The sequence below is a fragment of the Nyctibius grandis genome, chromosome 2 (genome assembly GCF_013368605.1).
Source record: "Nyctibius grandis isolate bNycGra1 chromosome 2, bNycGra1.pri, whole genome shotgun sequence".
In the NCBI taxonomy this organism is placed as follows: Eukaryota; Metazoa; Chordata; class Aves; order Nyctibiiformes; family Nyctibiidae; genus Nyctibius; species Nyctibius grandis.
In genome coordinates this window covers 119,707,734-119,728,634 of record NC_090659.1, presented here as the reverse complement: position 1 = coordinate 119,728,634, position 20,901 = coordinate 119,707,734, and the positions used below count along the sequence as shown (strand labels likewise).

Genomic DNA, 20,901 nt, shown 5'->3' with positions numbered 1-20,901 from the left:
ATTCTTCATGAATTCCTTTCACATCTCTTTCTTAAATAGGTAAATTTCTCTTCAAAGATTGAGTTTAACAAGCATCTTTAAATAAATGGTGTTTTATATGTCGATTTAGGGATATAAGGATTGACATAGTGGAACATATAAATAATCTGTCTACCCCATCATTCGTCTAATCCAATCTATGGCCTATAATCAAAGACAGGCAAAATTAATTACTAATATGCTTGGACAATATTACAGTGATCTACTATGGGAGATGCTTATGCCTGGCACTCCCACTGTGAGTAACGACAGAATGAGAAAAACTAACAGATTTAAATTTTTTTTTGTATCTAATTCTAGTGTATACTTCATTCTTAGACCTCATAGTGTAAAACACTGAATGTTTCCTGTGAAATGCCAAGTAACTCAAACTTCTATCAAATTAAAAAGGTCCAAGAGTCATGGTTTGTATAGATTAGATGAGAAACAGAAGAGCTTAAGCTGTTGAATTTCTTCACTATTCATCTTTCATTTTGACAATACATTCTTTATGCTTCTGCATTTTCAAATTACCGTTCACTGCTGTTTGTATGTATTCTGTTGGGACGTCATTCGTTTATGTGCACTACGTTATTTCTTCTTTTGCTTTTCTCTATGCGTATTTCTCCAGGATTTTTGTTTTTGTGTTTGGTATAACTGCACATGCACACATGCATGCTGGGCTGATCTGAATGACAAAGAAAGTGAGACTAAATAGCAGTTTACATAGGATTACATTCTCACCTCCGGTCTGTTAAAAAAGGCAGATATTCAACCATATTCCCAGCTTGCATAAAGATAATGTATATCCAAATGGGAGGGATAACATTATCGGAAATATCACACAGGTGCAGTAAACATTGTATCAGGAGTAATTGCGATATAAAGTGTGCTGTTCTGGTAGATTTTAGATTGTAATCATACTTTAATATCCTTTCTGTTGTGATTGTTCTTTTTGTTTTAATGAAACACTTGTATGGAAGCTGAATACACTCCTGACTGTTTCACCTTGACAATGTACATGAGAGTTAATACGTAGAGAGGAAATGAACTTGGTTTTATGCAGAAACAATATTAAAACTTAGATTTCTGTAGGAATGTTTTTATTGTGCAAATATAATGATACAGAATCTCATGGAATATAGAAGCATTTCTTAATGGAATGGTACAGTTTGGTATCAGTTTTTCATTGCTTTTTAAAATAATTTTAATTAATTGTTATTATGCATATGCTTTCTCTTGAATGAGTAAAATTCAGTGCAATGATTCTACCATGAAAAGAACTTTATGTGATTGTTTTTCTTTAGATGGAGATGGATAGAAACTTTGCAAATTAGTTTAATGGGTTGCAGTTATTTGAGCTCTGTCATTAGGCTTATTTATCTGTGATTTCCCTACTCTTTAAAAAAGAAGCAGATGCAATATAAAAGCCCTATGAATTATTTTTCAAGTGTCATATTCTGTGCAAAGAAAGTCAACCCTCCCTTGAGAAGAGAAAGCAAAGCTAAGCTGTCCTAGGCACCAAATGCAGTATTGCAAGATCAGCGTAACCATTAAGACATAATCTCTGTCCATTTTCTTAATTACAAGATTGCTTTTACAGAATTCTGTGTTAAAATCATGTAATACTTCCTTCTTTGGATCCCGAATTGGAATTAGGTGTCTTAATTCCTGATGGGAACTCTCAGCGGTTTTGTAAGTGGTATTGATAACTTTAAATGAACTTCTATGGACTGGTGGAAAAGTATGTGAAAATGTGAGGTCTTTCCAGATTTTTCTGGTGTCTGTTTAACCATTTGTTTTCTTATCCTCCTGTTGAGTACATATCTCCTATGAAAATTAATTTTGACAAAACTAATCCAGTTCATCCAGTTCTATTGACCAAAACAGATCAGTTCATCTAAAAATTCTGATCTCAACACTTTCTGAAATTCAAGGTCTTACTGGCTCTTAGCATTGTTATGAAAAATTTCCTAGTTTACAGTATTTTAGAATTTATGTTGTATTCACATACTATAAATTAGAGGAGCTTTTTCTTTAGACAACAGGAGCAATTTCCTTACTACAAAACTTCCCTACTCATTTTGTTTTTCCAACAATGCAGCTGGTAAATACATATATGATGTGCAATTTGGTATTTTTGGACTGCAGATCTTACATGATTCTTCCTATTGTGCCTACATGAGTTTTCTTAAAACTTCTGAGATATCTCTTGATTTCCATCTAAGTTTTGCCATTCAAAGGTTCTTAAAGGTGGACGCATTTTTCAAGTCCTTGCTAATGTCTTTTGACATTTGCTTAAACTGGAAAGGGATTTTGGTGCAGATACTTGTGTTGTTACTTGCACAGGAACCTAATAAGCTTTCTGTGCAATAAATATGTTTTGTTACAGAAGCAATGCACATCTCTAGAGATGCATCAACACTGCTGTTATGGGACAGTGGTGAGTGCTGTGTATTGCAGTTGCCACAGAACAGCTACTGATGGAAATCGTGCTACATGCTACCTGCGCACCCAACTCAACGAGTGCCCTGCAGCACAGGTTCAGCTGTGATGGCCCTAGGCCACCGTCTACATCTCTTGGTGCTGGGGGTAAATGACTGCACACAGCTGTGTGCAATGGGAAGGAGAGTGGGCCAGTGGAGTGGCTGAAAATCAGGGAATCTAAATTTCTACTTGAAAATTTATGTTTCCTACTATTATCTCCTGCATCAATATCCAAAGAAAGACTATACAGATATGGATACACGTATTATTGCTTTCCATTTTTAATAGGAAAAATACTGACATTTGAAATCAAGGATGGCAAATAATGATATACGTAAAATGAGTGAGAAGCTGAATGACACCTTCCAGCCAAATAATACCACAAATCTTGGCACTTTGCCTTTGAATTGTTTCAACATGTTCTCCCCCCCTACTTCGCTCTCGTGAGGCCGCACCTGCAGTACTGCTTTGGGGCCTTCAACATAAGAAGGACATGGAGCTGTTGGAACGAGTCCAGAGGAGGGCCACGAAGATGATCAGAGGGCTGGAACACCTCTCCTATGAAGACAGGCTGAGAGAGTTGGGGCTGTTCAGCCTGGAGAAGAGAAGGCTCCAGGGAGACCTTATAGCAGCCTTCCAGTACCTAAAGGGGGCCTACAGGAAAGCTGAAGAAGGACTTTTTACAAGGGCATGTAGTGATAGGACAAGGGGGGACGGTTTTAAACTGAAAGAGGGTAGATCTAGATGAGATATTAGGAAGAAATTCTTTACTGTGAGGGTGGTGAGACACTGGCACAGGTTGCCCAGAGAAGCTGTGGATGCCCCCTCCCTGGCAGTGTTCAAGGTCAGGTTGGATGTGGCTTTGAGCAACCTGGTCTAGTGGAAGGTATTCCTGCCATGGCAGGGGGGTTGGAACTAGATGATCTTTAAGGTCCCTTCCAACCCAAACCATTCTATGATTCTGTGGTTATTTAGTGTCTCCAGACATCCTTAATAGACATTTTTTTTCTAAAGTACGTCTTTCTTTCTATTACATTACAGAAGTCTTGACTGATTAAAACATTTTTATGTACTATAGCATGTGTTTTCCTTAGGTGAAGCTTATTTCTTTTTACCTAGCAAGAAGGTTTGTTTTTCTGTCACATAGAAATCAAATCATCTCCAATTCTCTTACATCCTGTGTGATTCATTGGAATGGTAATGCTTGGAAAGCACTAATGCCAGAAGAAAATTAGGAGTGATAGCAAACACTAAATGAGGTATGGCATTCGAGTGTAGCAGGATGGTAAAAAAACGTTGGTGGTGTTGAATTACATAAGCATCATGTCAAAGAGTAGGGAGAAGGGTGACAGCTGCTTTCTCCACGAGGAACTCAAAACTCAGCATTGTCTTAGGCTGTTACCAGGGTACCGTGAGATGTAGGTAATTGGGAGGCCACGCAGAGTGCATCAGGAAGTTTTCTGTCATTCCTAAATAAATGGTCCCTATTTAAATTCATGAAAGCAGCACTGCATCCTCTTCCACAACTGTAATTAGAGCCAAACTCTGTTAACAACTAACTGTTATGTTCATGGACCATTTTCATCTGATATTGCTCACACAACTGAGAAGGTGCGATTTTCTCTTCTCTACTATTCCCTATTTTTTTTATACATCATAGTATAAAACCATAGAATCATAGAATCATAGAATCGTAGAATGGTTTGGGTTGGAAGGGATCTTAAAAATCATCTAGTTCCAACCCCCCTACCACAGGCAGGACACCCTTCAGGTACTGGAAGGCTGCTAGAAGGTCTCCCCGGAGCCTTCTTTTCTCCAGGCTGAACAGCCCCAACTCTCTCAGCCTGTCTTCATAGGAGAGGTGCTCCAGCCCTCTCATCATCTTTGTGGCCTCCTCTGGACTCGCTCCAACAGCTCCATGTCCTTCTTACGTTGGGGGCCCCAGAGGTGGACACAGCACTGCAGGTGGGGTCTCATGAGAGCAGAGTAAAGGGGCAGAATCCCCTCCCTCAACCTGCTGGCCACACTGCTTTTGATGCAGCCCAGGATATGGTTGGCCTTCTGGGCTGCAAGCGCATGTTGCCAGCTCATGTTGTGCTTCTCGTCACCATCACCTCCAAGTCCTTCTCCTCAGTGCTGCTCTCAATCCATTCTCCACCCAGCCTGTATTTGTGCTTGGGATTTCCCCAGCCCACATGCAGGACCTTGCACTTGGCCTTTTTGAACTTCATGCAGTTTGTACAGGCCCAGCTCTCAATCCTGTCAAGGTCCCTCTGGATGGCATCCCTTCCCTCCAGCGTGTCGACCACACCACACAGCTTGGTGTCATTTTTCACTTGTTGCAAATATTTTGACATGTAAACCTCAGTCCTCAGCTGGTGTAATTGTCAAACTAACTTAATGGGGGAGTATTTCAGCTCCCAGGTGGAGCTTTATCATTCCTTATATTCATTACAGTAATATAAACAACAAAACAACACCACAAGCAATAATAATAATAATAAATCTGAGAGACTAGTAGGAAGGCTTGAGATTTATTTTTTTTAGCAGTAGTAGAATGTCTTGGAATGCAGTGGAGATGTAGGTGTTCCACTTCCAAAAACTCAAGTCTGTCCAAAGTATAAGGAGAATGTATGAACAAGGCACATAATGAATTAGAAGCAGGATGGGATGAAATGGAGGAATTTAAACAAAATTTTAAAATGTATCTTATAAGAGAAATCAGTATCTAACAGTGAAATCCAGAACAAAATAACCTCCCAAAAGAATAAGGCACTGAGTCATTAAAACAGGTCTCATGTTTCCTAAACATTTGTTCCACTTAATTCTGTATCGATTTGACACTTTTCTTCTTATGTTTTTTCACTCAGTATACCTAGTTTGCTCCATGCTGTGTTCTTCACAGTACTATGTAAGCCTGGTTTTACCCTACATGAGAACATTAGACTATGTGTGAAACTTAATGAAGAGTGTATCATCTTCTCCACTCTACTCCTTTAAACAGCATTCCTAATTATTTTCAGTTCCCTCCACATCATTCCAAACTTCTTCAGCTCTTTTAAATATTATATTTCAAACTAAAATAACAATTCCTTCTCAGATAATCATACTTTTTATATTTTAAAGCTTATCACAGAATCACAGAATCACAGAATCACAGAATGTTAGGGATTGGAAGGGACCTCGAAAGATCATCTAGTCCAATCCCCCTGCCGGGGCAGGATTGCCTAGACCATATCACACAGGAACGCGTCCAGGCGGGTTTTGAATGTCTCCAGAGAAGGAGACTCCACAACCTCTCTGGGCAGCCTGTTCCAGTGTTCAGTCACCCTTACAGTAAAGAAGTTTTTCCTCAAATTTAAGTGGAACCTCCTGTGCTCCAGCTTGCACCCATTGCCCCTTGTCCTGTCAAGGGATGTCACTGAGAAGAGCCTGGCTCCATCCTCTTGACACTTGCGCTTTACATATTTATAAACATTAATGAGGTCACCCCTCAGTCTCCTCTTCTCTAAGCTAAAGAGACCCAGCTCCCTCAGCCTCTCCTCAGAAGGGAGATGTTCCACTCCCTTAATCATCTTCGTGGCTCTGCGCTGGACTCTCTCTAGCAGTTCCCTGTCCTTCTTGAACTGAGGGGCCCAGAACTGGACACAATACTCCAGATGCGGCCTCACCAGGGCAGAGTAGAGGGGGAGGAGAACCTCTCTCGACCTGCTGACCACACCCCTTCTAATACAGCCCAGGATGCCATTGGACTTCTTGGCCACAAGGGCACACTGCTGGCTCATGGTCATCCTGTTGTCCACTAGGACCCCCAGGTCCCTTTCCCCTACGCTGCTCTCCAACAGCTCTGTCCCCAACTTGTACTGGCACATGGGGTTGTTCTTGCCCAGATGCAGGACTCTACACTTGCCCTTGTTACATTTCATTAAATTTCTCCCCGCCCAACTCTCCAGCCTGTCCAGGTCTCTCTGAATGGCTGCGCAGCCTTCTGGTGTGTCAGCCACTCCTCCCAGTTTTGTGTCATCAGCGAACTTGCTGACAGCGCACTCTAATCCCTCATCCAAGTCATTAATGAATATATTGAATAGAACTGGTCCCAGTACCGACCCTTGCGGAACTCCGCTAGACACAGACCTCCAACTGGACTCTGTCCCACTGACCACTAGTCTCTGGCTTCTTTCCTTCAGCCAGTTTACAATCCACCTCACTACCCGATCATCCAGACCACACTTCCCCAGTTTAGCTGCGAGGATGCTGTGGGAGACCGTGTCAAACGCTTTACTGAAATCGAGATAGACCACATCCACAGCTTTACCATCATCTATCCACCGGGTAACATCCTCATAAAAGGCTATCAAGTTGGTTGAGCAAGACTTCCCGTTGGTGAAGCCATGCTGAGTGCCCCTAATGATCCCCCTATCCTTGATGTGCCTAGAGACAGCACCAAGAACAAGTTGCTCCATCACCTTTCCAGGGATGGAGGTGAGGCTGACTGGTCTATAGTTACCCAGGTCCTCCTTCCTGCCCTTTTTGAAGACTGGAGTGACATTCGCTTTCCTCCAGTCCTCAGGCACCTCTCCTGTTGCCCATGACTTAGCAAAGATGATGGAGAGTGGCCTAGCAATGACTTCCGCCAGCTCCCTCAGCACCCGCAGGTGCATCCCATCAGGGCCCATGGATTTATGGACATCCAGGTTGCTTAATTGGTCCCTGACCCAGCCCTCATCAACCAAGACAGATTCCTCCTCTATCCTGACTTCTTCTGAGGCCGCAGGGGTCCAGGGCTCCTCAGGACAGCCTCCAACAGTATAGACAGAGGCAAAGAAGGCATTCAGTAACTCCGCCTTCTTTTTATCCTCTGTCTCCAGGGCCCCCACCTCATTCATCAGTGGGCCTACATTGCCTCTAGTGTTGGCTTTACCTGCAATGTATTTGAAGAAGTCCTTTCTGTTGTCCTTGACCTCTCTTGCAAGGTTTAATTCCAAGGAGGCCTTAGCTTTCCTAGTTGCCTCCCTACATCCTCTGACAACAGACTTATATTCCTCCCAAGTGGCCAGCCCCTCCTTCCACGATCTGTACACCTTCTTCTTCCACTTGAGTTTGCCCAGCAGTTCCCTGTTCAACCATGCAGGTCTCCTGGTACCCTTCCTTGACTTCCTACCTGTTGGGATGCTCTGATCTTGAGCTTGGAAGAAGCAGTCCTTGAACGCTAACCAACTATCTTGGGCCCCCTTACCTTCTAGTACCCTGTCCCATGGGATTTCCCCTAGCAATTGCTTGAAAAGGCCAAAGTTGGCCCTCCTGAAGTTCAGGGTTGTGATTCTGCTAGCTATTCTGTTCCTGCCACATGAGATCCTGAACTCTACCATCTCATGGTCGCTACAACCAAGGCTGCCCTCAACCTTCACCTCTTCAACCAGACCCTCCTTGTTAGTGAGGATCATTATCTCCTGCAATTACCGAGGCCGTAAGGAAGCAGGTTTGAAATCAGTGGATGTTTCACCACTTTGAAGATAGGTCCTGACTTACTTAGGCGCACTGCTAACAAAGGTGGATAATTAGCTTTATTCCAAAAGCTGAAGCATTCCTCTGAGTGACAGTTTCACCTTGCGTTCTTCCTTATTGCTGTATGATGCTAATTTAGGGCTTCAATAAGTCAAATACTTTAAGTCACAGAATTCGGCTAACCGCTTCTTTTTGGCTACTGTTTGGGGAAGAGGGGAAGGAAGAAAGGAAGGGAGGGAGGAAGAGGTCAGCAACCTTGTTGACTTCACTTGTGCAAGTGAAATTACTCCAGAGAACCTGAACAGAGATGTCATGTGGATCTTATTCTACATAGTTGTAGGCAGAGTGACAGCCTAATCCTTCATTTTCTTTCTTTTCTGTTTTCCACTGGGTAGGTATTTAGCTTAATAATATTATTTGTAGAATATACATACAGATGCCATTTTAAAAAATGAGTTATGGTTGCTAAGGCACTCCAAAAATCTCACTGCATGTGCCTGTGCATGAAAAGAGCGTTACATCTCATGTGTGGCTTTGTTGCCTGAGGGTGATCTGAAAGTAGCAGGGTTGAATGTCCTGTTCTCTGAAGTTTCCTATGTACCTCTGATGGGAGACTGTCTGGTTAGTTTGACACTTCTAATACGGGTCAGTAACTGTCAGTACTGGATATTATCAAGCTGTTTGTAGCTGAGATAAAATTAAAACCAAAAAAGCACTCTCTGGTCTTCTAATTAATCCCACAGGAGAGCAAAAACTCATTTAAGTTAGAAGTTTAGCTGTCGGCAGCATCAGGAAAAGCTGGTTTCACTTCACTGAGCTGAATTAAAACTCCACATTAATGGAATTAAAGCATGTTGCCTTCTTAAACTCTTACATCCATCAAAGCAAGGGCTTAGATGCTTTATAAACAACTGCACTGCTACCTTCAATCTTTGACATAAGAAACAACATGCTGAGAATACATCACAAAATCAGTGTTAGTGTTCTCTTCACTGTTCTCCAGTGGAACTTTTTCATTATTGTATTTATCAATGTCTTTTCTTTTAGTATTTTGAATAGCAAAGAATAACTGGGAGCTCTAGTTTTGGGCGGTTTGTTTGGGGGTTTTTTTCTGCACAGAACGTATTGACAGACAAATGGAATTTGTATACTTTTCTTCTGTGTGACAGTTTCAGAATTGAGGCCTGAAGAAAGCTGCTCCAAAGCCAGTGTTGAGGGAGGTCTCTCTCCAGCCTGTGCCACTAACTGCGTCACTGCTTCTTTATGAGGAGATGCAAGTCAATTAATTTAGGATGCAGATAATGACTTTTATGCTGTCAGTTTTGACTTGTCAAAACAAAGATATATGAAAGCAAAATGTTTCTTAAATCAGGACTACAGCAAATAGAGAGTTTTTTTCCTTGGAAGAGGAAAGCTGATGACTTTTCTAGTAGTCTGTGTAAAGACAATGTATACTGTTTTTATATAAGCAAAAGAGACCATGAAAAAATTTAGATTGTAACAACCTTCTTTCTTGCACCCTCAATGCAATAGGTAGGCCTTGGGATGAACTCTGATTTGAGTGTCATGCAGATTTGAGTGTCCTGCAGCCTGATCGCTTAATGGTGGTTTGTTCTTATTTTTAGTTGCCAAATTGCATTATAGAAGTTTAAAACACAATAAATATTTCCCTAACGTGGTCGTTTCATCCCAGGTAGGGGGTTCACTGGGATATTGTGTATTGATGAAAGTGTCATTTGTGACGGGAAGGCGGTAGTTCATGTGGTCCCTACAGGGAAAGGAGGGTTTATGATACTGCCTCCAGTTTCAGCACCAGCCATTCAGCAGAAGTGCCTTCAGAGCACGCTTGGGCTAGAACAGAATTAAAAGTAAGGAGACTGGCTACTCACCTTCTTGTTGTTATAATAATTATTGATATTATTATTTTCATAATAAACATTTAAAAACACGTCGACACCAGGCTGCTCTATTTTTAGTATTTTAAAAAGTCAAGAAATGGCAGTCCTTGAAGAAGAAATAGATGTAAAACAAAAAACAACTTAAACCCATTAAAAAAGAGAGATTAGATTCTTTGCTACCTGTTTTGCCCCTTATTCATTTATAATCTCATTCTTTGTTCCCTCATTCATATGAATTGTCTTACAAGAATAGTATATTTGCCTTGTCTCAATGAACTAAAATTAAATGGAATTAAGTTAAAAGTGGTATTTTACAAGATGTGAGATTCATTTCTTCAGGGAAAATCCGTCTCGTGGCTGGAGTTCTGAGTAGTATATTGAAACATTATTACTTTCTATTATTAAAACTATTGAGGTGTTCATTCTGTATCATTTCAGAGAAAGGGTAGCATTTTTACAAGCCTAAATGTTGAACTTTGAGTACTTAGATCTGTGAGTGTAAAAATATGCTACTTTCCTACATATCTCAATAGGGAGGTAAGTGTCTATGTTTAGGCATTCATCATACAAAATGTTGGTGGCAGTAACCCAGAAGTTTTATTTTGTGCTATAAAAGACATGACACATGCACAAGTGTATTAAGCATGTGATGGAAATGGCTTGTTTCTGCTGGTTCCACCACTTTGACAGAAGCCACCAGGAGCTTTATCTTTTAAATAAGCCAGTTAGGAGTGATATCAGACTGTTATTTCTGTTTCCAACAGGATAGCCACTTGTGTCAAGCAGTGATTAAACTGCATTTTTGATTTTTAGCTGTCATTGTATTCATGACAATACCTTAGAAGGCATAAGCTTGTACTGAGCATCAAATTTTATTTTTGTAATTTTTGTAATTATGTACAAAAAATGAGTTTCCTATCACCATTTACGAATTATTTTCATGAAAAAGCAGAGGACTCATTTGAACTCTATGTCAAAATACCTAGGATTGGAAAAGGGTTGCTAATGAGTGGAATATTGCTGATAGCTGAGCCCCTCACTTGGAAGGAGCGACGTATAAAGCCTTGCATGGCTTTGCATAACAAGTTAGTCATTCCTGTGAGGGATACCGATGACATCTAGTGCTTGAGTGGTTTGGTAATTTCAGGAAAATACTGAATTGAAATCACTGCTTTAATTCATACCTGTTATGGGATTACATGACTTAATAGAACATCCGATATAATAGAAAATAGTATTGCCATCCTGGACTTTATTTCTTTTTCACTCCATCATTTCAATATGTTTTGTTTTCCCAAGAATCTGCTCATCTTCTTTTGCCAGCCTGTCTGGGTAATCCTTTAGTTGATTTGCTGCTTCTTGTCCAGGCCATAATCATACTGTGTGAGGGTAACTACCAAGCAGACGTGATGGCATGGCTCAAATTTTCAAGTGGCTGTGGTGAGTGATTAGTGAGTTCTGGGTACCTTGCCCTTCTGCTGAGATGTTACACATCTGATTTTCTGAAAGGGATGCATAACCTCTTTTGGCAAAGCAGGGTTTTGGAAGCATTTTAGACTGGATACCCAAAATCAAGGAACCTGGTGCTCCTACTCACTTCTGGAAATGCTGTTTGCTCTCATTTCAATTTTGTGTTTCAATGATGATTTTCCTTAGAAAGTTCATAAATAGTATTTTCTCTAACCTTTCTAAATAGGAATCATATGTTTTAAACAATAATAATCTGCATTTATAAAAAAGATGGCCGTTTTTTTAACGTACACGAATAGTGAAATCCAAAAATAAATTTATGAGACTGCAGCCAATACCAGCTTTAAATGTGGGTATGCCTATGTTTGGAAAGGTTATTCATTCCATGTGAAAGAGTGTGTGAGGTCAGAGATCTTTTATAAAGACTAGGAGTTTTTGCTAATTCTGTAAAGGCCATTATGAATAGTATAGTGACAAAATTCTTAGTCTTTGATCATTCATTGTATAAAATATTTAGAAACAGACAGGTTATAACCTTCAGGTTTTGCACAAAGTAGCCTGGGTTAAGTATTAGTCCTCGAAGGTAGTTGAATTCATCAGTAAAATGCAGCATTGCTGTGGGGAATGAGAGTCTGTTACAGTGATCAGACTGGTCCCTTTCCTCATTTTCAATCTTCCAGTGCGGGAGCAATAATTCACCGTTCTGTAAATTACTTTGGTGAATGTAGCCCATTTCTTTATTTGCAACATCCAAACAGTCATCTCCCAAGTGCTTACTCTTCAATATGTTCTCGTGACTATCATCAGTTACTAATTCTGTACGTAAATGGAAAACTATTTGGTTTTAGTTCTTAGCAGCTGAAAGTCCTACCTTCAATGCTCTTGTAATTTTGCTCATTTAGAAGCTGGTCAGTTATATAAATAAGTTTGCTTGTGGTAAAAATAGGGCAATGCTGAAATCTTTTTTGGGAAAAGAAACAAAGCTTTCAGAATTCAAACCAGTTTGGTTAGTTGAGATTGTATGTAGATTGTGTGGCTCTGGTCATAACAGTATGCCATGGCTCTAGTAAGGAGGAGATCTTGAAACAGGGAGATGTGGCTTAAATGTTTTAGGACAACGTGTCACAGAATCACAGAATCACAGAATGGTTAAGGGTTGGAAGGGACCTCTGGAGATCATCTAGTCTAACCCCCTGCCAAAGCAGGTTCACCTAGAGCATGTTGCACAGGGTCACGTCAAGGTGGGTTTTGAATATCTCCAGAGAAGGAGACTCCACAACCTCCCTGGGCAGCCTGTGCCAGTGCTCTGGCACCCTCAAAGTAAAGAAGTTCCTCCTCATATTCAGATGGAACTTCCCATGTTTCAGCTTGTGCCCATTGCCCCTTGTCATACCCACTGTCTTTCCTCAGCTTCCCTTTCCTATGACAACATTCCTTCGAAAAACAGAACACTACACAACATTTGTGAAATAAACCCAATTCCTGCATTAAACCTTCAGTTGCTACCTTTCCATGCCTTGTTAATAGATTTTTTGCCCCACAAAATATATAGCATCTGTTGCAAGAATAAAAGCTGCTTGTTCAAAGTCTCCATTGTGGGTTTGGCATCTGTGGTATAGCTCAGGCATGGCTTTGCCATCCTTCCTTTAGAAACAGATCTTGACATACAGTGTGACATAGAGGGCCATGATATACATCATCGTCCTTCCTCTCTGCTGAGTTCTTGTTCCTTGCAACAGCCATATTCTTGCATCTCTTGATGCACATTCAGGGAATAAAGTTTCTGAGAGTCAAGCTGCACAGGGAAAAGATGGAGGGGTTACGGCTCTGCTGTGCCACTTCTGTCTCATGTATAGAGGGGTAAAATCCAAGGGAGAGGCTGTTCCCTTCCTTATTAATTTGGTGTGGGAAGCCAGTACAGGAGCATAAGGATGTATGTACCCTTCCAGCTCTGTAGAGGGAGAAGGACAGAAGACAAGCCAACTTTAAACTTTTAAAAATGCATAAACACTAAGAAAAGGGTAATTTAAAAATACTCATCCTAAGTAATTTGCAAGATGCAAACTTAATGTGAAATTTTAACGAATATTCATAAAATATTTTTCTGCAATATTTGTCCAACTCAACTATTCTGTTCACATCGTGATGCCAGAGACTCATGATACTCCTGTACGTCCTATGTTTTGCTATAAAACAGACAAAAACCTCTGTAGTTCTTCTTATAAGGGGAATATACTTTCCCACAAACCTTCTGAAATACTCAGAACAAGGATGAATAGAGCAATTTGCTAACAAGAAACAAGAGCACAATGGTCACAACAGGAAATACCAGCAGGCAGCATGTCTTTTGTTAGTCCTGTGGCATGATGTCGTGTGTCACAACTCTATGCGCTACACAGAAAAATCATATCTCTTCTGCCAGACAGACAATATTGGCTATGCTGCAGGAAAAAAAGCATGTAAAATAGATGTGTTGCTCACTAATGTTGAATCTTCTAGCTTTAATGAAAATAAGGTCTGCTTCTTCTGAACAGACATCTCGAGTTGTATATGAAGTTGAAAGCAAGAAAAAATCTGCAGTTTGTAAAATCAGTGATACAAAACTGACTTAAAGATTTATTTTTAATGTGTACTTTGCATTATTAATACTGGGCTTCACTATGTGATGTAGCCACTTAAACTAATCAGAAGATACACCCAGATGCTTCTGCTTTTTTAATTTTTTTTTAAACACAGTCTTGGATAAGGAATGCAATTTGTTATCACACAGCTGCCTTTGATGCTGTGTTATTATCCATTTATATTTACATGAATAGTAATGGTACAATACTATTACACAATAGTACAATACTGAAGCTAATGTATACTGTGTAATTTGTTTGGTTTATGTAACGTAGTAGCTATTTGTGAGGTTCCTTAGTCATCACAACATAGGAGAAGCCATTAGACTTCAGTATTTTCAATCAAAAAAATTTTTATTTCAGAAAGTCTTGCTTAGAAAATATCATGGTTTTTTTTTTCTAAATGTGTCTTAGATTGATACAATTTCATGTGGAAAAACTCAAGTTACTTAAAATCTGATAGAAACAGTGAATGTTGGTTGAAATTTATTACATTATGGTGCAATTATAAGTAGTGCATGTCCTCTTTTACTGAGCATTCTGCCTAAGAAACACTAAGAATTAGGTTGCTAACATTATCATTTACTGTTTTACCTTCTGCTCTGAAATTAATTTTGTGTTTTATGGTTAGTATATTTAGCAGAACAATTAACATCTAAGTTATTTTAAGTCACTGAACTGTGTGTACATTTTTTAAAGACAATAAGAAAGATAAGGGGGAGTTATTCTTTTCATTGTCTGCTCTTAATGAGGAATGAAACCTGATTTGAAACAAGAGAGATTGTAGGGTTGAGCCCTTTTTTGAAGAGATGAGCATCACTGAAGTCAAAATGCTTTAGACACATGTAAACCAATCTGATTGTTATTTCTATTTTGGCATTAGCTAAACTGCTAGAGACAATAAGAATAAGAGAAACTTGTATTTCTTTAACAAATGTTTTTCTTTATTCTTCCTTGGTCGTACAGTCATTCCCAGCACAGCACTGCAACCCGTCCTCCCACAGTGAGCTTGCAGCGGACCATTTCCGTGGAAGGGTAAGATGATTCTCTGTTGAAGCTGCCTGTAGAGCTCTCAGACACCTCTAAGCCACACACTGAACTACCTACATACACATAGGCGTTAACTACATGTGTTTTGTACACACTATAGTGTTTAAGTCTGAGAGATGAAGAAATAAATGCTTTCAAATTTGTACTGATCCTTTCTAAATACTTACAGTGAAAGGTTTGGTTTTCATGGAGATGAGAATATCTGTCATGGAGATATACTAACAACAATCTCTCCAGTTCATCTCACTTGACTAGTAATATTTACGTGCGTTAGCTATAAAATGGTTCCCACTAATCACAGAAATGCCCAGTGAAGTCTTATTCTATTTTCTTAATGTATGCTTGAGTTCTTTCTGACAAAGCAGTGTCCCAAACTAAGGATGAAAAAGTACTGATAGAGAATAACTATCCCAGGCTGGTGTATATCTGTGTATATTAATTTGTTAATTGTAGAAGCATAGCTCTAGGTACTTAGTTGACTCCATTTTAACAAAAATAATAGGGTAAAATATGAATAATTCACAACCACAGTTAATATTCTTGGAGCTTTAAGATATTAGAAAAACTAATATTTAACATTAAAACACTTAGATTTTGTTTGCACTGACTGGCGTAGTTTACAAATAATGTTCGATTTGTTTCTCCCTTCCCCTAGAAATGTGCAACTGTTTGAAATATTTTGTAGGCATGGGTAATAACTTGTCATTGGCTGCTCTCAGGTCCTATTTCAAAGCTTTTCTTTCTTGTGATAAAAGTAAGAATCCAGAGTTTCCACAGAGGAAACTTTGCCTCATCTTGTTGCACTTTGGTTTATGTTACAACCTTACTCTGGTGCAGTCAGAAAATAAAATGTTAGATATGTGAAATAATCCACTCCTAAGTGAAGCCTGAAATGTTTTTCTCACAAGTCTCTATTTTTTCTTTCTTATCTAGATCTAAGATCCAAGATTTTAATATTTTATTTAAAATGTGTAGGGCGGCTGTAGTAACTATTAATTGAAAACAAGACTGAGTAATAAAGTTGCTATAGGAGAGGTGCGTATGGCTTAAGGGCTGTCATCCAGAAGGTAATCCTATAAATGAAGCCCTGATCATCTAACCTTCTTGCTCAAAACAGGGCTAATTTCAAATTACATCAGGTTGCTCCGGGTCTTGTCCAGTGAAGCTGTGACTATCACCAAATGTGGAGATTGCATGAGTTCTAGGCAACCTGTCTCAGTGCTTAAACACCCACGTTTTGGATTTCTTTTCTTTCTCTCTCTCTTTCTCTCTAATGAACAGAGAGTCATAATAAATTCCCCTGTCTTTTTCCTCGAATCAGCTCAGAATAAATTGATATTTGGAATAAAACTGAGCTTTAAGAACAAGTTTATCAATTAAAATGGTGATTGGAGGAAAAAAAAAAAAGAGAAAAAGAAAAAAAAACCAATTTGTTAAACTGAGATTTAAGGAAATAAATTCTATTATAATGTCTCTGACTTGGTCTACTGGAATCCGTAATTCAGGAGGTATCCTACAGGTTTAAACTCCTATTGAAATTTGGAAATCAATCTGTCTACGTGAATTTTTAGATGAATTGCATAATCTGTACTGGCCACGCAGACAATTTGCATATATTGTGTGTGAATCATTAGAGCGCAGAAAATCTGCAATTGATATTACAGGTCTCCTGCTGTTCAGGAGGTAGAAGAATATCTGGCTTGTAATTATTACTAATCAACTTACTGTGAGTCATATTTCATTTCACATCATAGGAAAGTGGGACTGTTAGCCTGTTACATCACTGAGTAAAAATAAGTAATCAGCTCAGCCCTAAATATTTCATTATGTTAAAGCTCAATTTATTCTAATATTTTTTGTGAAGTCCATGCTGCTAAGTATGTTTATAGCTAATACAATTTGAGGTCAAAACAAAGTTATTTTTCTCTTTTAGGAACTGGTTTTCCATCAGTAGAGTCCTGTATTTAGGTGACTCACTACGTTGCTTTTGAGCTGCACTTTGTAAATAGCTGCTTTACCTGCAAGGCAGCCCTAGCACACACTCGGGCTTGTGGCCTGCCTGCTGGCTCTGCGTGACTGACTGCGTAGTCACTGAAGTAATAAAATTATTGGGTCCTGTGAAGGAGAAATGAAATATGGGAGGATTAAAGAAATAGAGGGGGAATTGCATTCTCTGGCATTTATTCCTTTCCATCCTGTTGAATATATGATAATTGAGCTGGCTGGAATGGATTTTTAAAAAACTTAAACAGTTTTTTCATCTAGTTAATGGATTCATATGTAAAAGCATTTTTTTTAGGGAAGGCTTTTGTGGTTTTCATGTACAGCAAAAACAAATGAGTAGCAAGGTGAAAAAAATAAAGATGTCTTTAAAGATTAATTTTTCTTTATATTCAAGCCATATATTCTTCACAGTTTAATAGCTGTACATGAGGTGAACAGATTTATTATATGTATAAAAGCATGAACTTCACAGGTGTTTGATGTCATCGTTAGTGCAATCTAATTAGTAACTTCCCTAATGGTTTATTTGCATGGTTTAAAAACAAGAAAACCATAATGTTTGGAATAGAAAATATTGTTAATCTGTGTTTTTTGAAATTGTTTTAATGAACAATTTTAACTGTGAGTGTCCAAAATAGGAAAAATACTGGACGAAAACTAAAACCTGTTATTTGGAAATCCTGCTGTACTATCACACAAGCTGTAGTGTTAATGGTGTGTGATAGCTATTCTCTCTGCAGTTGACATTCAGGCTAAATTGTATTTTATATGCTACCAGTCATCTCTTCTGCCGAGCTGCTCAGAAACTGGGATTTCAACTTATTTGATCAAGAGTGTTTTGATGGAAATTTTAAACAAATTTATCCACCTGACTGAGTATCTCAAATATACATAATTATTTATACACAAATAAACAGAATTTGAACCATAACTAAGGGTAAGAAGTTTTATTCTGAACAGGACAGATGTTACAGACTGCTTTGTGTTTCAGAAGTGTCTTATATAAAGTAATTTTGGATGCTTGCTACTAACGGACTGTCTATTGATATTTCGAAACATGGCTTAGAGGCACTGCTATTTTTGGGTATTCCTTTAGCCTTTGAACACATCCTGTCTCCCGACAGTGCAATGCGGTTGCCTATCACCATTTTCATCTCATCTAGCTTTGTTTACAAACTGAAAAGCTGGAGCATTCATGGTAAATGGAGCCAGTGAATGCTGTAAGTAACAGTTTATAGAAAAGTCGTTCCAATATGGAACCAATAGTTTTTAAAAGCAGTTTGCAAAGCAACCTTTCTAGTATGGAATTGCCTGTGTTGGGTATAGCAGGTGGAACAGAGATGCAGTTTTCAGGATTTATTTTGATTACTACCATGTAAATAATGCACTACTTTGATGAGGGGAGAGAAGTGCTAAGTGAGACAAAGTATAAATGAATATGCATATTGGAATAATCATCTCCCTTTCAAAGTTAGAGAGGATATTAGCTGTCCTACATTGTCACTCTGGAATTCAATGAGATTTCTCAAATCTAGGAGATATACTCCTGTGCATTTAAAGTAAATGTCAGGTGTCAGGGCAAAAATAGAGACCAGTTCCACTTTTCAAACAAGAGATTATTCTTGTGTGCCAATTCCATCTTGCTAGCTGTAAGCAGAAAACATTGCTGGTGTGCAGGCTTTAATTTTTCTAGAAAAGACAAAATGAAAGACTGTTAAAGTCCAGAGGGGTTCCCACAAAACAAATAAAGTTGCACATGTATAAGCCAGTGCAGTCATGCATGCATCAGTCAGGTTGAAGTCTGGCTCCCAGTAGGTTCTCTTGTGTTAAATATACGTCAAAGTTTGTGACAAGTTAGATGTGATGTTTGCAGAATAAATGTATTAAAACTGTAGTTGGTGTTAAAGTTAGGATAAAGTATTGCTTCTACAGTTAGTGCCAACATTCAATCAACAAGAAATGCCAAGGAAACCATAGTCAAATAAACAGATAAAATGCTAATTTCAAGCAGAATGGGTAACCGTAGTAAGCAAAATTGTATTTTGCTGTGTGATATGATAAATGAACATCTCATTAAAGGCTGAATGCATAGTTGTTAATGTATCAACATTTAATAAAATGAAACAATAATCAATTACATGTAATGAAAATAAATGCTCTGCACATGACCAAAACATTGTCTCAGTTTAAGAAGGCAAAGTTACCCCTCTGGACTGTGATGCTCAATGTGACAGCCATAGCCAAGAGGAAGGTTTCCTCATTTTTGTTCTTTTCAATCATAATTGAAATGTTGATAATAATAATTAAAGTCACAAATCAGGGATCAGACCTCACTGGGTCATGTGTAACATTGATGGGTAACACTGATGTGTTCAGCCTCTCCTAGGCTCTGAGATGGTAAAGAACTGGGGTCTGGAGAAAGGAAGGTCTGGCAGCTCCCTACCACTGCCGGCTGTTTTGGAAATCTCACAGCAAAGGTAGATCACAGGGAGGGCTGGGGAGGAAGGTGAGGGGTAGTGCTGTTTCACACCGTGATGGGAAGATTTTTGCCAAGCCTAAGAGGGGAATAACAAGGGGAAAAGTAAAAGCCGAGATGCCACTGAAGAGATATTGCAATAAAATAATATATCAGAGCACTACAGATAGATTTTTCTCTAAATTGTTGTGAAGCAGAGCTGTAGAAGGTATTAAAGAAAATTTAAATAATCCATTTAAGCTTGGTTTCGCCTGAACTTCGAAGTCTTTCAAAAAGGTGTGTCTGCGTATTACAGGCCTTCAGCTCTTAAGATTTCAAATTCTCTCTTGTGTGATTAATCAGATTTTGAAACACCACATATATTGGCACATTCTGTGTCCATCCTAGCTTTCTGTGTTAAACGCTGTGAAGAAGAATGCTCAATCTATTTGAATTCCCTTTTTTAGGTCCTTTCAGTATGAATGCCCTTTGGCTGTCGGAAATAAACCTGCAGTTATTTCTCACGATTTTTTGAAGCATGAGACGAAAACTAGAAGTATTGTACTGGAAAAGAAATGGCTTGATTAGCCAACTGACTCCAAGCAGGCACAGCTCAGTGCTCACGCAGTGAATTGTCAGAAGCCAAACACCCTACTGCTCAAGAGAAGGGTGCTTTGATCCCTTAAATTCGGGGGGGGGGTTTTCCCCCTATATGCTGCTAATATGTGTCTTTAATCAATTAATACAATTTCTCTCTACTTCAATTTTCCTTCCTGCTATTTGCTGCTTTAAGTAGCTTGAATGGTTTTTGTTGCATTGTATGTGTGTAGTACTTTGCACAGAGGGTGTGGGGCCTTAGTTGGATCCTAGGTGCTACCCTAATCCATGCAATAATCTAAATAAATATTCTTCTGGGCTTTCTATGATGTGTGTTACTGTAGTACCAAATCAGCGTGTGCCTGAATGGATGTATGATTTCAATACCCTTTGAGGTGCAAACAGCATTTTTTGAAAAAAAAAACAAACCAAAACAGAACAAAAACCCAGCAAAAACAACAGAAAACCTGCAGCCAAAGCACTATCAAAGTCATATTTCTAAGTCCCTGCTGATTTGGGATACCTCATTGATTGTATATAATTGGAGAGCTCTCTAGGGTCTGACATTTGAAAGCACCCAGTGTGCTTAATATTTCTGTAGATGTTCCAAAAACACAAAATCTTTACCACACCCCAATTTTTTAGGTGGTGGAAAAGAAACAGAAAGACAGAGCTGTGTTAGTGTAAGATGAATACTAAAACTGACTCTATTCTTTAATGTAGACGGCAGCACAAAATAAGCAAATTAAAAATGGATTTTCTTTCAGTTAGCTATTATAAGAATTACTTGTTTTCA

General features: G+C 38.9%; 1 protein-coding gene across 7 annotated transcripts in view; it reads left to right on the top strand.

The window, feature by feature from the left end:
- The window catches only part of DLG2 (discs large MAGUK scaffold protein 2), a 1,096,363-nt gene that overhangs the window by 826,350 nt on the left and 249,112 nt on the right, over nt 1–20,901 (top strand). For all 7 annotated transcript variants that reach the window (XM_068425103.1, XM_068425108.1, XM_068425110.1 and 4 more), the window contains one exon: nt 14,966–15,034. In XM_068425103.1, coding sequence (XP_068281204.1) covers nt 14,966–15,034 — 69 coding nt within the window. The remainder of the gene's footprint in view (nt 1–14,965; nt 15,035–20,901) is intronic.